Here is a 13,726-nt window from a genome sequence, read left to right as displayed (position 1 = left end):
TTGCTATGGCGCCGGGAGAAGAGGCGGGGCGTGCTGACGGGCGAGCGTGTTTTGACTACGGCGGCCGCCCGAGGCCATTCTGGCTCGGCCGCGCTGCCCGCCCGCCCGCGCCCCCTCCCGTCCAATCAAGGCACTACGAGACCGAGTGGCGAAAAAAGGGTTTTTATTTCCGAAGAGAAAGACGCGCGTCGGACCCGACGGGAGATCTGGGAAGAGAAAAACGCCCCGCGGAGGCAGCGGGCGGAGCCCCTCCAAAGGCGAGGCGTCCCCGGGCCACTTTCTAAGGCAAGGAATCTTCCGACTTGGCCCTTGGATGACTTGTGGACTTCAACTCCCAGAATTCCTCAGGCAGCTGGCTGAGGAATTCTGGGAGTTGAAGTCCACAAGTCATCCAAGGGCCAAGTCGGAAGACCCCCTGTTCTAAGGCTTTGTGCTCTGGCCCTATAACACAACATTGCTGGTGGTCCCTAATTCCTGGAGGAGTCGGCACAGCCTCTCCCCCCAAAGTACACTGCTTCTCTTGGGAAGGAAGAGAGGCACAAGATCTCCGCTTCACAAGCAGCAGGCTGGCCTCTGAACCAGTGCAGCCCCGTGCACACACAACATCAACAACACACACACCCCTCTGCAAAAGTCCCAGTGCTGGTGGAAGAGAGAGAGAGAGAGCGAAGGAGTGAGAGACGATTTGCAAGGAGCCCTCCTTTGCCTTGCCACAAGGTCTGAAGCCAAAGTCAAACCCATCCAGGCAGAGGATCTGTTGGAGAGCAAGCGGGGCACGTCCCATCTCCCGGCTCTTGGGCTTCCCCGTCAGCTTCAGAACTGGACCCAGTCCGAGTTCTGCTGAGGCTGAGAGCCGGACCTAAGAGAAGACAAAGACATTCCTGGCTGAGCAATTCTGGGCGTTGAAGTCCACAAGTCATCCAAGGGCCAAGTTTGAAGACCCCTGATCTAAGCTATATTACAAAAAAAAAGGGGGGGGGAACAGAAATGTTAAATTTTTCATGGTACAGGACTTCAAGACAATTCTCCATGGTACGGACACAACAGATTTGCTTCCTATCGGAAGAGAACGTGCTGGGGAACGCAGGGGAGCAAGCCTTAGCCTCCCAAAACGTGACCAAAGGAGCATCTCCTCACCCGGAAGCTTTGGTGAAATCTCCCCAAATGTCTGCAGAAGCTTCTCTCGTAGAACTTGGCGGCTGGGAGGGCCGAGACCCGGCAACATCTGCTGGCAAACAACGCGTGGGGAGAAGAAGAGGTCAGCGTTGTCTTTCCCATTTCCAGATGTTCCTCGCAGAACGCCCTTTGGTCTGAGCTAGCAAGGGAAGCCCGTTTCCTTAAAAAGACCTTTGTACGACGGATGCATCTGCTAAGGCAGTGTTTCCCAAACTTGACAATTTTAAGGCATGTGGACTTCAACTCCCAGAATGGGAGTTGAGTCCTCATGCCTTAAAATTGTCAAGTTTGGGAAACACTGTGCTAAGGGAATGCTAGAGGAGGAGCCAAAATGAAGCCTGTGGTCCTCAGGGTGGCCGTGGCAGGCCCCAGCTGATCCCACCTATCATAATCAGCTCAAGTGGTCTCAAAGCGGAAGCTCCCTTCCTTTTCCAGTTTGGTGTAAAAGTGAATCCCTTGAGGAGCCACACGGACCTGTTTGGACTGCATCTGCTGAGGTTTCCAGAAGAGGCAAGGGAAGCTGAGAGAGAGGGGTCTTTCCTCCTGGAGGGGGAGGAAGAAAGGGCAGTCCTGTGACGTCACCAGAGCGTGGCCTACTTCCCAGGGCGCCGTCCTTTTTTTTCATGTTCTGTAGGAAGACCAAAAAACTTTCACGCACACTTGGAAGCTTCCCACTTGAGGGCAGAAGTCAGCCCGAGGAGGAAGGATTTGCCCTCAGTTCTTTCCCAAGCATCGGGCTTCGGGGTCTGCTTCCCTTCACCCCGACCCAAACACGGCAGAAACCACCCAATGAGCTGACAAGAGGGCCACTGCCTTATAACCGCAGCTGAGTGCCGCCTGTCTTGCTTGGACAACGCCCAAGGCCTTCCTCACCGCAATGTTGAGCTTGATGGTCTGTCCTTCCTTGAAGCCCAGGTCAAGTTTGGGCCCCTGGGTTGGGTTTTGGGCTTCTTTGGCTAACTCAACCTGTTGCTTGACCCATCTGCAAAGAGAGAGAGACAGAAAGAAAAGCATTTCCTGGTGGAGAGCAGGAAAAGATGCGGGCAGACGTCTTCCCCCTTGAAGAGGGCAGTTACTTAAGACAGATGTTTCTATTCCTGTTCAAAATCCATGTAGCAAAGGTGGCTCTTCAAATCTGTATTTCCCTCTAGAGCAGGAAACAAGGGGTGAGAAACAACCAGTGATGGAATCTGTGCCCCTCCCCCACTGTTGCTTTAGATCTTGTTCGCCCATTTGGCCCAGATAGGGCTCTGGAGATACTTCTGGAATACCTGAAGGAGAACTGGAGAATTTTCTATCGTTTACCCATCCCTCTAGGCCAGCCTTCCCCTGCAGATTTAGAAGGCGCTCTCCCAAACAATGCTTGGCAAGGCTATTAAAATGGAGCCATTCTACCAAGGTTGTAGATTGGCCAGGAAGGGAGCACGTGCCATTTTGGAGGTGGTTATTCTATTAGAACAGGGGTCTTCAAACTTGGCCCTTTGATGACTTGTGGACTTCAACTCCCAGAATTCCTGAGCCAGCCATGCTGAGGGGAAAGGGAGAGGTTTCCAAGCTGAGCCATGCTGGCCTAGGAATTCTGGGAGTTGAAGTCCACCAGTCATAAAAGAGCCCAGGTTCCCTATCCCTGTTTCCCCCTCCCTACCTGCCAGAGAGACCCAAGCCTTACAGCAGGGGTCTTCAAACTTGGCCCTTTTATGACTTATGGACTTCAACTCTCAGAATTTCTCAGCCAGGATACTTTAAGACAGGGGTCTTCAAACTTGGCCCTTTGATGACTTGGGGACTTCAACTCCTAGAATTCTGGCTGAGGAATTCTGGGAGTTGAAGTCCACAAGTCATCAAAGGGCCAAGTTTGAAGACCCCTGTATTAGAAGATCCCATCTCCACTCTATTGTATATGCCCCTGCTACCTTAGCTATCTCCTCTTTATTTTTAATATTTTAATATTTTTAATATATTTGTTCTCTCGCTGTCTTGATCTTTTACATTGTTTTATCAGGTTTCAAATCGCCCAGAGCTGCACGGCAGCAAGATGGACAGAGAATCAGTGTAACACATGATATAAATAAAGGTTGTTAATGTTGTTCCCAGATGCCAGGTTTCTGCCAGGTTTTGAGTGGCGGGTGCACGTCAAGAAGGATCAGCGGCGATTAGTCATGGCTAGACCACTCTGCCTCCAGCAGAGTCCTGGCACCAAGGGAAGGCTGCTCACTTGAAATGATCCTGCAGGGCCACATTGAAGTCAAAAGCATCACCTCGGTCAACAAAGCCAATTCCGATGAATGCACGGCGCCCTGCAAGGAAGGTGGTGGAAGGTCACTGGCTGTGGGTCAGCCCACCGGGAAGCCTGCAACAAAGACCTCAGGAAGGCCAGTCACACACACCAGATTGCTGCAGAGCCACCCTTCTCCACATAGGCTAGTGACCTGCCGAGAAGCCACAAACCCACGAGGACGGGGTGCCGAGAGTTCAACCTCCATTCTCACTGTTCATATCTGCTTGGTTGGGCCGTAGCCACACAGGTGCCCAGGTAGCTGGTAAACAGAGGGTTATTGTGGATAGCAAAGAAGATTTAACTTATCAGTCAAGGAGAGGCTTTGAGAAAAGGAGGGCCAAGCGGAAGCGCAGACTCAAGAACCAAGAACATTCGCAGAAGAGCCCAGGTTGGGGAGCAGCCTGATAAACAGAGAAAGGGGAAGAGGATGGCCCTAGGACGGGCTGGCCACAGCCTTGCACGCAACTTAAGAAAGAAAACAAGAGTTAGGAGCATTCACGAGGTTCGCTTCGAATGGTTTCTGCCATTTTTCCTAGCACTCGGCAAGTCTCCACCATCAGCACCAAGGACAGAGCTTGGATGCTCCAGAGGAGAGGCTGCTTTCCCGGTAAAAATTAAAAACCACAAAGACAGGATCCCACCTCCTCTCCCTCAAGAGGGCAGGACCCAAACCATCCCATCCGTACCATTCCCATCTTCGATTCGGAGCACGAAGTACCGGCTGGAGTCCGTCACACCCTCCACGGCAAGCCCCGGAAACTGGTCCACCGAGGCCTGGGCGAAAAGCTCTCCTGGGGGAGGAAGGAGCGGCCAGGTAGGCAGCTGGCTCCGGAAGGATCCACCGGAGAGCCCCGCAGCCCCCCGTCCGCTCCTTACCCGAGTTCTTGTCCTCCAGCTTAATGAAGGCCACGCTGCCCCGGGCTGTGATGCGCATTCGGCCGCTCCAGGCCGGCTGGTCCAGCTGCCACTCGGCGGCTCTAGAGGCGGGAGGAAAAGGCAAGCTAGCCCGGCCCGCCAGCGCCGCCTCTCGCCCTGCAGAGTCGCCCCCCGACCGGTTCCCCGGGTACAGGAGGAGGCGGAGGACGCCTCTCTGCGCATGCGCAGCACCTGGCAGCGGCTCTGCTCGGCGGCACCGGGAGCCGGTTAGGTCAGGCAGGGGATAATGGGACTGGCGATCCCGCACCGCCCACCAGGGCAAAGCGACGCTCAGCCGCCGCCGCCGCCGGCGGGGAGACTCACCGGTAGCCGCGGTTGGAGGCGCGCGGGGGCACGCGGTAGACGTGGACCTCCGGCTTGACGCACAAGACGGACTCGTAGTCTTCGCCTTCCGCCATCTTCGCCCGCCGGAAAGCTGGGCTCTTCCGGGCATGCGCAGCAGCCTTCTCTGTGCGCGGCGCCGCCCGTCGTCACTTCCTGCCCGCGGGGGAAACGGGAAGGCCGAGGCGGGATAGAGCGCCGCCTCCCCTTAAAAGCCCGCTACCGCCCAGAGCTCCTCTGTGGCTTAATAAAAGCGGCTCTAGCGACCCCTGGCGGGTCGGCGAGGAGCCGCTCCCGGGCAATAAGCAGGAGGAACACCTTGAAAAGTTCACGCGTTTTATTTCAAATGCACCGTATGAATCTGTCACCCGCGCAAGGGCAGCCCGTGCAAGCCCCGGCCTGGCAGAACAGCTCCCGGGGGGGCTTTAGCGCCGATTCCTGCACCCCCCGCCCAACGCGAAGCGGAGCCCTCCTTGCTAGACTCCCCCCCCCATTCTTTCCCCGAAGGGCGCCGCTTCCTAGGTGCCCCCCATTACGTCACTGGGGGGGATTTTTGCCTCCTCCTTGACGCCCCCCTCCCGGGATGGACGCAAAAGGCCAGGGGGTCTTCAAACTTGGCCCTTGGATGACTTGTGGACTTCAACTCCCAGAATTCCTCAGCCAGCGTGCATGCTGGCTGAGGAATTCTGGGAGTTTACAAGTCATCCAAGGGCCAGGTTTGAAGAGCCCTGAGCTAGAACATAAAGAGTTGGGATACCCTGGAGGTCATCTAGCCCAACCCCTTGCTCAAGCAGGAGAGTCTATACCAGGGGTCTTCAAACTTGGCCCTTGGATGACTTGTGGACTTCAACTCCCAGAATTCTTCAGCTGGCTGAGGAATTCTGGGCGTTGAAGTCCACAAGTCCTCCAAGGGCCAAGTTTGAAGACCCCTGCAAAAGGCCAAGGAATGGCCGCTGGGAAAGGCCGCTGCTTGCCTGTCCTGCCGTGGGGAAAATTGGCTCTTTCCGTCTGACATCCGAAGGCGGGGACAAGAGAGGGCAAGAACTGCCCCCAAAGGGAAGAAGCAGCCCCCCCCCCCGGACAGTGGCCATTTCGAGCAAAATTGGGGAAAAGGCCAAGCTGGAAGGATCCGCAAGCAAATGGAGAGGCAGGGATGCAAAGACAGGAGAACACACTGGAGGGCCAGCCAGTTGTTTTTTTTCCGCGTTTTTGTACACAGGTAGTTTTATTTCTATTATTACTCTTTTGACCAGTTTACTTCTTCTGCAGTATTTTGGTACGCGTCCTGTGTTGATGTACAAAGAGACACCCTTTCAGCGCACACCCTCCCCACACACACACACACACCCCCGACACACAAGAGACACTTACACGTTCCTGTACGGCCCACTGCCGGCCGAGGTCTTCCTTCACTTCCAGCAGAAGAGGAGAAGACCTGTGGGATTCCCTTGACAAACCACAGAGGTGTCCCTTTCTACACCGGTTCTCTCCTCCCAAAACCAGACAGCAAAACCAAAAAGGCAGACTTGGGAAAACACAGTGAAGCGAGCTAGCCCAGGCACCTGGAAGTGGTGGGGGAGGGAGGGAGGGCCCCCTCCCTCAATATGGCTGCTAGTGCGCAAAGCCCCAGCTGGTCCGACACTTGGCATCGGCCGCCCGTGGCGGGTCTCCTAACCAGCCCCTCCGGTGTCTTTTGTCTAACCACCTGGGAAAAAGCTAAGAGTATTGCTTTGGGGTCCACAAGCCACGACGTGACCCTCCCATCACTGCAAACCCATTCTCCCAGGCCATCTTGAAAAACGGTTCTACGCCATCGGGCCTGTTACTCTGAGGCGTTTGTGACCCGTCCCATTTTGAGCGGGAAGGAAATCTGAACCTTGCTTCCCCCCCCCCCTTTGCCTTCCAGATAGCAGACTGATCAAGAACAAACGGGCCTAATGCCTCACTGCTCGGGGCCCCCGGCTGGCCTGACGTCCGTCCGTGGCCAGCACAAGCAACACTTGGCCCGCCGCCCGTTTCCTCCCAAGAACCGGGCAGGACAAGATGGGAGACAGGGACTACTCTATTCCTAGCTCAAGAGTCCTAGTGGCAAAAAAGCAGGGCTGCCCCATCTTTGCCTGGAAGCAGCGCCAGGAGGCGAAGGGAGTGCTGGTGAAGACTGGGAGGGCAGGGCGATCCCTTCTGCCCTCAAGGCAGAGGAGGGGCCCCAGCTTGTCCCACAGAGGCAGAGACACAGGGGCCCCTGCCGGCTCACGAAGTGGCCTGCTGGAAAGACGGGCCGGAGCGCCCTCCGTTCGTTCACTCTGAAGCGGCGGCGAGCGGGAAGAGGCAGGGGGTGCCCGCCGCCACTTTCCCCCACCTCCCTCTCCTTTCGGAACACTAGCAACTACCGTTTCTCAGATAAACAGGTTACACAGCTAACACACCCCCTTGTCTTCTTCCCATGCGTGCGGCTCCAGGGCCACCCCGTCCCCCCAAAGCAAACCTTGGTGTGTACACCTTCCGCCCACCCGCCCCCGTCTGCACCTGGCTCCAAGTGTAACACGCACCGACATGCACATGTTGAGAAGCAGAGCCCTCCCCCCCCTCCTGCTTCCGACCCCGGAGGGAGCCAACGGGAGAAGTCATTCCTTTGCGGGGGCGGGCTCGCTTCAGCGGGCAGCAAGATGTGGCAACCCGCCCCCCTGGAAGAGAAGCCTGCCCCTCCCTCGGTGCAGCCTCCTTGGCATGTCAATACCACGGGGAGGCACAGCAGGAGTCCCAGTGCCTGGGCCGAGGGTCACAAGAGGCAAAGAGCCAAGGGGACGCTTGGGGCAAGTCCCGCCCCTATGGCTCAGGTCCATTGGTCTGCTGAGGAGGAGGGGCACCTTGCTTTCATACTGGCTGGTCAGCCAGCCAAGCCTATCTGCGTTGCTTGAAGCCCTGCGAACCGTCGGGGCCCAGTGGCTGCCGGATCACATTGCTGGGCTGCCTGGACTCTTCCGGCTGGGAGATCCTTGTGGGCCTGAGGGAGGAGGGGAAGAACACTCAGTTTGGCTAACAGCTGCCCCCCCCCCTGCCCGGTAGTCCGAAGGAGAGACTAAGAGGAAGAGGACAGGCCAGTGATGGCGAACCTTTTAGAGACCGAGTGCCCAAACCGCAGCCCCAAACCCACTTATTTATCACAAAGTGCCAGGGCCGCATCAGCATTGTGATGCCCTGGGAGGGGGGGGCAGGGAGGCGCCTCTGAGTGCCGCCTCTGGCACCCAAAAACCGGCGGTGCAAAAATGGCCCACCGTGTTGCAAGGTGCAAAAATGGCCGCCGTCACGCCGCGGAGTGCAGATACAAGGCGCTGCACCACGCAAGAATGGGGCAGGGCTAGTATCACGCAGGCACTAGACCCGCCCCATTTGCAGCACGTGCATGCTCGCGGCCCCGTGCGCACATCAACGCATGTAAATTGCTTCCCCCTCCCTTTTCTTCCAGTCTACCAATTGACAATGGGTTGGTGACCTCTGCTCTATCATCTCTATTCGATCTTGCTGGTCGGCCACTTTGCCTCCTTTTTTGCTGGGCGGGGCTCCTGCTCCGGGCAGTAATGGCAGACTAATGAACCTGCTGCTGGCGCGCGTGCCAACAGAGAGGGCTCTGAGTGCCACGCGTGCCATAGGTTCGCCACCACTGGGATAGGCGGTCCAGCTTGTGGACGAGAAGCCCGCAAAGAGGAGGCACATGAGGAGATCCTCCTTTGGGCAACCAGTCCCAGAGCTGCACCCTCTCAGACTGACCTGACGTCCTCGAAGCGGTTTTGTGAACATGCTTCTCTCCCCCCCCATCCCTCGGTCCTCCCCCCAAGATGAGCCCAATGGCAGGCCTTACATCAGTGTCCCCTGGGCCCGGACAGGGTCTTGGCCTCAGGCAGAAACAAGACGAGGGAAGCCAGAGGGCAGAGGGTGCCCTCCTGGCACAGAGGAATTGGGTGCCAGGGCTCCCTAACCTATCAAGGATGGGCTTCTCTTGTTCCTCTTCGGGACTGGCACTGCCGAGAATCCGCTTCCTGGCCTCCGCGTATTCGGCCTCCCTCTGGGCCAGGGACTTCACCGGGAAGGCAGGTCGGCTGGAAGAGTTGGGGTTAGTCAGCACTCCGTTGCTGGTGGGCCGCTTCAAGATCCGGATCTGCGGAGGCGGGCCCGAAGGAAGACTGTCGTCCTGAATGACGATCGGCACTTTGGGTGGGGACTTGGATTTCCTGCTGTGAAGAGAGAAGAGGGGACGCAAGTTTTTATTTTTATTTTGTGCTGTTGGCCAAAAAAAACCCCCTCAGCCAGTCCTCTGCCTATTCACCGAAACGCAAGGCAGGGAGGGAAAACTTCTGCCCTTGATTTTCTGACCGAATCAGTACAGCCAGGGCTTGGGGTTCGTCTTTAGATAGAATCTTTAAAAACTAAAAACCGGAACGCCGCTCGATTTTCCCAGCCACCTTCCAGCAAGAACGCTGCCGAAGGATTACGAAAAGAGTCTTACCTTTCCTTCTGGGAGATTTTCAGTTTCTTTTCCAGTCGCCTGTCTATTTCCTGCAAGGCAAAGTCAGTGGGTCAAGCTCCCTCTGTTTGCTCTGCCCACCTGCTGGGGTCAGGCACCTCGTAGTACCAGGGGATGAGCCTGGCCCTCCCTTCCCTGGGAAGACAATGCCACATTTCACCATTGGTTACTAACTCGTCTTTGAAGTAGCAAGAGATCCCACGAAACAGAGCAGGCCAGGAGACAGAGAAAGAAAGAAAGAAAGAAAGAAAGAAAGAAAGAAAGAAAGAAAGAAAGAAAGAAAGAAAGAAAGAAAGAAAGAAAGAAAGAAAGAAAGAAAGAAAGAAAGAAAGAAAGAAAGATTGAAAGGGAAAGGCAGAGAGAGCGAAAGAAAGAAAGAGACAGAGAAAGAAAGAGAAAGAGAGAAAGGGAAAGAAAGAGACAGAGACAGAGAGAGAAAGAAAGAAAAAGAGACAGAGAAAGGGAAAGAAAGAGACAGAGGCAGAGCGAGAGAAAGAAAGAAAGAAAAAGAAAGAGAGAAAGGGAAAGAGATAGAGACAGAGAGAGAGAGAAAGAAAGAAAGGGAAAGAAAGAGACAAGAGACAGAGAGAGAGAGAGAAAGAAAGAAAGAAAAAGAGACAGGAAAAAGAGAGAGAGAGAGAGACAGAGAGAGAGAGAGAGAGAAAGAAAAAGAGACAGAGGAAAAAGACAGAGAGAAAGAAAGAAAGAAAGAAAGAAAGGGAAAGAAAGAGACAGAGAGAGACAGAGAGAGAGAAAGAAAGAAAAAGAGACAGAGAGAAAGGGAAAGAAAGAGAAAGGGAAAGAAAGAGAAAGAGACAGAGAAAGAAAGAAAAAGAGACAGACAGAGAGAGAGAGAGATACAGAGAGAGAGAGAGAGAGGGAGGGATGGAGACAGAGACAGACAGACAGAGAAGCCCTCTGAACCCTTTGATTTTCAGAGGGAAAAAAAGCTGAGCCCTGGGAAGGGAGCCCAGGGTGAGCGTTATCCCCAGACCAGAATCAAAATGGGCTCATGCCAGACATCAGGTCAACTGGCAGCCGCAGGTGCTGACGCTTTGCATTTGAGCAAAACAGCAAGATAAAATTAGACCCCGGTTTTGCAGGTCATCCAGATCAGCAGCCGAGAGCCAGAGTAGCGGTGCCTACTCTAATAACTTGCTCAGACAGACTTACCATCATGAGCAGAGTGCGTGCCTGGTCATTCGCACTGGAAAAACTGGGGGGAGGAGGGGGATGTCACCATTAAAGACCGGTAACCAGAAAGAGGAGGATCTGTTTTCTGCCCAAGACTTTGGGAGACCATTCCTCTCCTTCCAAGCAAGCAAGGCCACGAAAGGTGGCCCAACAGCCTGGCCAGTTGGCTGAACGCCCACTCTGCCAGGATAGCGTCCGAAGGGTGGTAGTTTCCCAGACAGGCACTTCCTGGGGATGTCTTGTTGGCTCTCTAGGAAATGGCTGCTCCGGTGGTCCTTCCTTGATGGAAGGGGCGGCCAGGCCTGGGTGCCAGCACGTTTCAGCCGTCCTTGCGGCAGTGGCTGGTTTTGCAGTAAGACAGGCATTCGTGGAACAGCTTCTCCACTGAGGTGTAACTGCATTTGCTTTGCAGTCCAAAGTCTGGAGGGCGAGTTAATCTTTGAAAGTAAAGGCTGAGTGAGTTTTCTTCTCCGCTGAACTCAGACGTGCACATCCTCCGGAGATTTGCCTTGACCCAAATAGTTCATTTTACATGGGCGGTCGGCCAAATTGGGCTTTTGGCTCACCTCTCCGAAGACCGCCATTTTCAGTGGCGGGGGTGGGCCTGAGCCCCCCCCCCACCCTGCCTCCCTCATTAAATTATCTGGTAGAAGTAGCATCTCCCCAGAGTCACTCTGTGAGATGGAGGCGGTATATAAATGCAATAAGTGTGATCACTAAAAATACAGACGGGAATGGCGAATGTTTGGGTGAGGAAGGAAAAGGCCAGGTGACTGCAGAGGGTTGTGGGGAACAAGCCCAGCACCAACCCATTAGCCGAGAGGGAATGGACACAAGAGGACGACGGGAAACGACGGTCAAATGTGGATGTGGGGTTCTAGAAGTATGAAAGACAGTCAAATGTGGATGTGGGGTTCCAGAAGTATGAAAGACGGTCAAATGTGGATGTGGGGTTCCAGAAGTATGAAAGACGGTCAAATGTGGATGTGAGGTTCCAGAAGTATGAAAGACGGTCAAAGGGGAGAGCAGAGAAAACCGGCAAAGCACAGAATGAAGGCTTCTCGGGAAGTTACCCCTTTTACATTCCAGGCAGTCCTCAACTCACATAAGTGACCATTCAAAGTTACAACGGCACCGGAAAAAAGTGGTTTATGGCCATTTTTCACACTTATGACCAGTGGTCTTCAAACGTGGCCCTTTGATGACTTGTGGACTTCAACTCCCAGAATTCCTCAGCCAGGCACACGTGCCTGGCTGAGGAATTCTGGGAATTGAAGCCCACATGTCATCATCAAAGGGCCAAGTCTGAAGACCCTTGCTTATGACCATTGCAACATCCCAACAGGCAGGTGATTTCCATTCGACTGAGTCACATTTACGACAGCTGCAGTCTCCCAGGGATTCCCCCCTCTGCAACCTTCTAAGCAGCAAAGTCAATAGGGGAAGCCGAGATCCACTTAAGAGCCGGGCTAACTGGAGGGATCCCCTTAACAAACGGGGCAAAGCTCACTTAACAAGCGTTTCCCTTAACGGCGTGAATGGTGGGCTTGATTGTGTCCCCCAACGCCTTGCTTCACCGGCTCCAAAGGCGACCCTCCTGGCCCAGCCCTGCCCTAGGCCCCCAGCCACTTCCAGGGGGGGGCGGCCGAGCCCGAGAAGCGGGATGCGGAGCTGCTGGGGCCGGAGGAAGGACCGATGACCTGGGGCACGGGTGCGCTGCTTTCCCCTCCTCGCCCGCAGATCGGAGGCTCGGCCACCGCCGCTCCAGGAGCCCGGCGGCCTCTCTCGGGAAGCGGATCCCCGACGGAGGCCGCCCCCCTCGGGCTCTGGAAGCCGGCCAGGGCGCTCCCCGCGCTCCCCTTCCTCGCCTCGCCCACGCCGGGCAGTCCCGGGAGGGCTTCCCCGAAGGAAGGAAGCAAGGAAGGAAGGAAGGGGAAAAGGAAGGAAAAAGGGAAAAGGAAGGAAAGGAAAAGGAGAAGGAAGAGAGGGGAAAAGGGGAAGGAAAAGGAAAGGAAAAGGAAGAAGGAAGAAAGGGGAAAAGGGGAAGGAAAAGAAAGGAAAAGAAAGGAAAGGAAAAGGAAGGAAGGAAAAGGAGAAGGAAGAAAAAGGAAGGAAGGAAAAGGAAGAAAAGGAAAAGGAGAAGGAAGGAAGGGGAAAAGGGGAAGGAAAAGGAAGGAAAAGGGGAAGGAGGGAAAAGGAAGGAAAGGAAAAGGAGAAGGAAGGAAGGGGAAAAGGGGAAGGAAAAGGAAGGAAGGAGGGAAAAGGAAGGAAAGGAAAAGGAGAAGGAAGGAAGGGAGGGAAAAAGAGGGGGAAGGAAGGAAGGAGACGCCTCCGAGCGCAGCCCAGATGGAGCCCGCCGGCCCTGCCTCCCCGGGCGGAGCGGGACTCGCCGGCCGTCCCCGCAGCGCTGCCGGGGCGCCCCCGGCCAGAGGGACCCTCCCGCGGGCGGCCGGTGGCCCGCAGACCACGTGTTCGGGGAAATGGGGGCACGGCCCCTTTAAGAGGCCTAAGAGCCTCGGCCCACCCGGGACGCCTCTCCGCCGGCCTCGCCGTCCCACCCGGGGGCGGCCCGTCTCCTCTCGGCTCTCCGCCCGGGCTCGGCGCCGCTCCGGGACTCACCCCGCTGTCGGCCGCCTCCTCCCAACTCTCGGCGACCTCCTCATCTTCCATTGTAATGCCCCTCCGCCGCCAGCCCGCCCGGAGCGCATGCGCGCGGCGCCCAGGCCTATCCTGTCGGCGAGCGCGGCCGGCCGGACCCGCCTTTGGCGTCAGCGCGCGCCAACGCGCCTGCGCACGCCCCCTCTTCCCGGGCTGCTCTTCGCTGGCTGACAAGCGAGCGCCCTCTGCCGGGCCGACTAAGGCCTACGCATCGGCCGCTCCTTCGCCCGCCCGCCCACCTCGGAAGAGCTGGTCGGGACACGCCCTGGAAGGGTTCGCGCATGCGCGGTTACCTTCTCAGCAAGCACAATAGCGCAACATTTCCGTGGCGTGTAGGGGGCGCCACGTTCACTTATCGCCCGGTGGAAGCCGGAGCGGACGGTACCGCAGTCCCAAATATTAACTGGCGGGGAGGAAAGCGGGATTCTCCCCTCTAAACTGGGCATGCGCGGCCTTGAGGGCGCAATGCCATGGCCCGCAAACGGAAGCAGGAATCCTTGACGGGCAAACTAGTGCAAGAGAGCCACAATTCCCCCCCCCCCACGCCAACGGTAGTGCACAACGGCTGGGGAAGCACCCAGCTACGAGCGCCAGCTCTTTGGGCCTCCCGACACGCCCACCCCCGTCCTTCCGCCACGCCT

At 56.2% G+C, this 13,726-nt stretch overlaps 2 protein-coding genes across 5 annotated transcripts; both read right to left on the bottom strand.

The window, feature by feature from the left end:
- Positions 1-146: 146 nt before the first annotated feature.
- Positions 147-4,846, bottom strand: NECAP2 (NECAP endocytosis associated 2). The gene is made up of 8 exons (XM_039367359.1): positions 4,694-4,846; positions 4,331-4,431; positions 4,141-4,245; positions 3,392-3,473; positions 2,050-2,158; positions 1,651-1,804; positions 1,138-1,225; positions 147-859 (listed from the first exon to the last, which is right to left on the bottom strand). Exons 1-8 carry the CDS (start codon positions 4,786-4,788, stop codon positions 814-816), a joined length of 780 nt encoding a protein of 259 aa, XP_039223293.1. The 5' UTR covers positions 4,789-4,846; the 3' UTR covers positions 147-813.
- Positions 4,847-5,901: 1,055 nt separating this feature from the next.
- SZRD1 (SUZ RNA binding domain containing 1) lies at positions 5,902-13,621 on the bottom strand. 4 transcript variants are annotated; one of them, XM_039367364.1, is made up of 4 exons: positions 13,379-13,621; positions 9,216-9,265; positions 8,689-8,940; positions 5,902-7,715 (listed from the first exon to the last, which is right to left on the bottom strand). In XM_039367364.1, the coding sequence occupies exons 1-4, from the start codon at positions 13,529-13,531 to the stop codon at positions 7,613-7,615; spliced, it is 558 nt and encodes a 185-aa protein (XP_039223298.1). In that variant the 5' UTR covers positions 13,532-13,621; the 3' UTR covers positions 5,902-7,612. The 4 variants fall into 4 exon arrangements, with proteins under 4 accessions (XP_039223298.1, XP_039223297.1, XP_039223300.1 ...); XM_039367363.1 differs by having other exon boundaries at positions 8,689-8,943; positions 13,379-13,614; XM_039367366.1 differs by lacking the exon at positions 13,379-13,621 and adding an exon at positions 13,047-13,237.
- Between the last annotated feature and the right edge of the window lie 105 nt (positions 13,622-13,726).

This window comes from Crotalus tigris, unplaced genomic scaffold (assembly GCF_016545835.1).
Source record: "Crotalus tigris isolate CLP2741 ecotype Arizona unplaced genomic scaffold, ASM1654583v1 scf7180000020588.15403103151:6194809, whole genome shotgun sequence".
Taxonomy (NCBI): domain Eukaryota; kingdom Metazoa; phylum Chordata; class Lepidosauria; order Squamata; family Viperidae; genus Crotalus; species Crotalus tigris.
This window is presented reverse-complemented; position numbering and strand designations above follow the sequence as displayed.

Excerpts from the sequence above, each read along its gene's own strand:
- SZRD1 (XM_039367363.1), bottom strand. The coding sequence starts at position 13,531 with ATGCCCAGTTTAGAGGGGAGAATCCCGCTTTCCTCCCCGCCAGTTAAT. Across the intron at positions 9,266-13,378 it reads CTATTGTGCTTGCTGAGAAG|GAAATAGACAGGCGACTGGA; the intron begins GTAACCGCGCAT and ends TTTGCCTTGCAG. Across the intron at positions 7,716-8,688 it reads GAGAAGCCCATCCTTGATAG|GCCCACAAGGATCTCCCAGC; the intron begins GTTAGGGAGCCC and ends CTCCTCCCTCAG.
- NECAP2 (XM_039367359.1), bottom strand. The coding sequence starts at position 4,788 with ATGGCGGAAGGCGAAGACTACGAGTCCGTCTTGTGCGTCAAGCCGGAG. Across the intron at positions 4,246-4,330 it reads GCTGGAGGACAAGAACTCGG|GAGAGCTTTTCGCCCAGGCC; the intron begins GTAAGGAGCGGA and ends TTCCTCCCCCAG. Across the intron at positions 1,805-2,049 it reads CCATCAAGCTCAACATTGCG|AACATGAAAAAAAAGGACGG; the intron begins GTGAGGAAGGCC and ends GTCTTCCTACAG.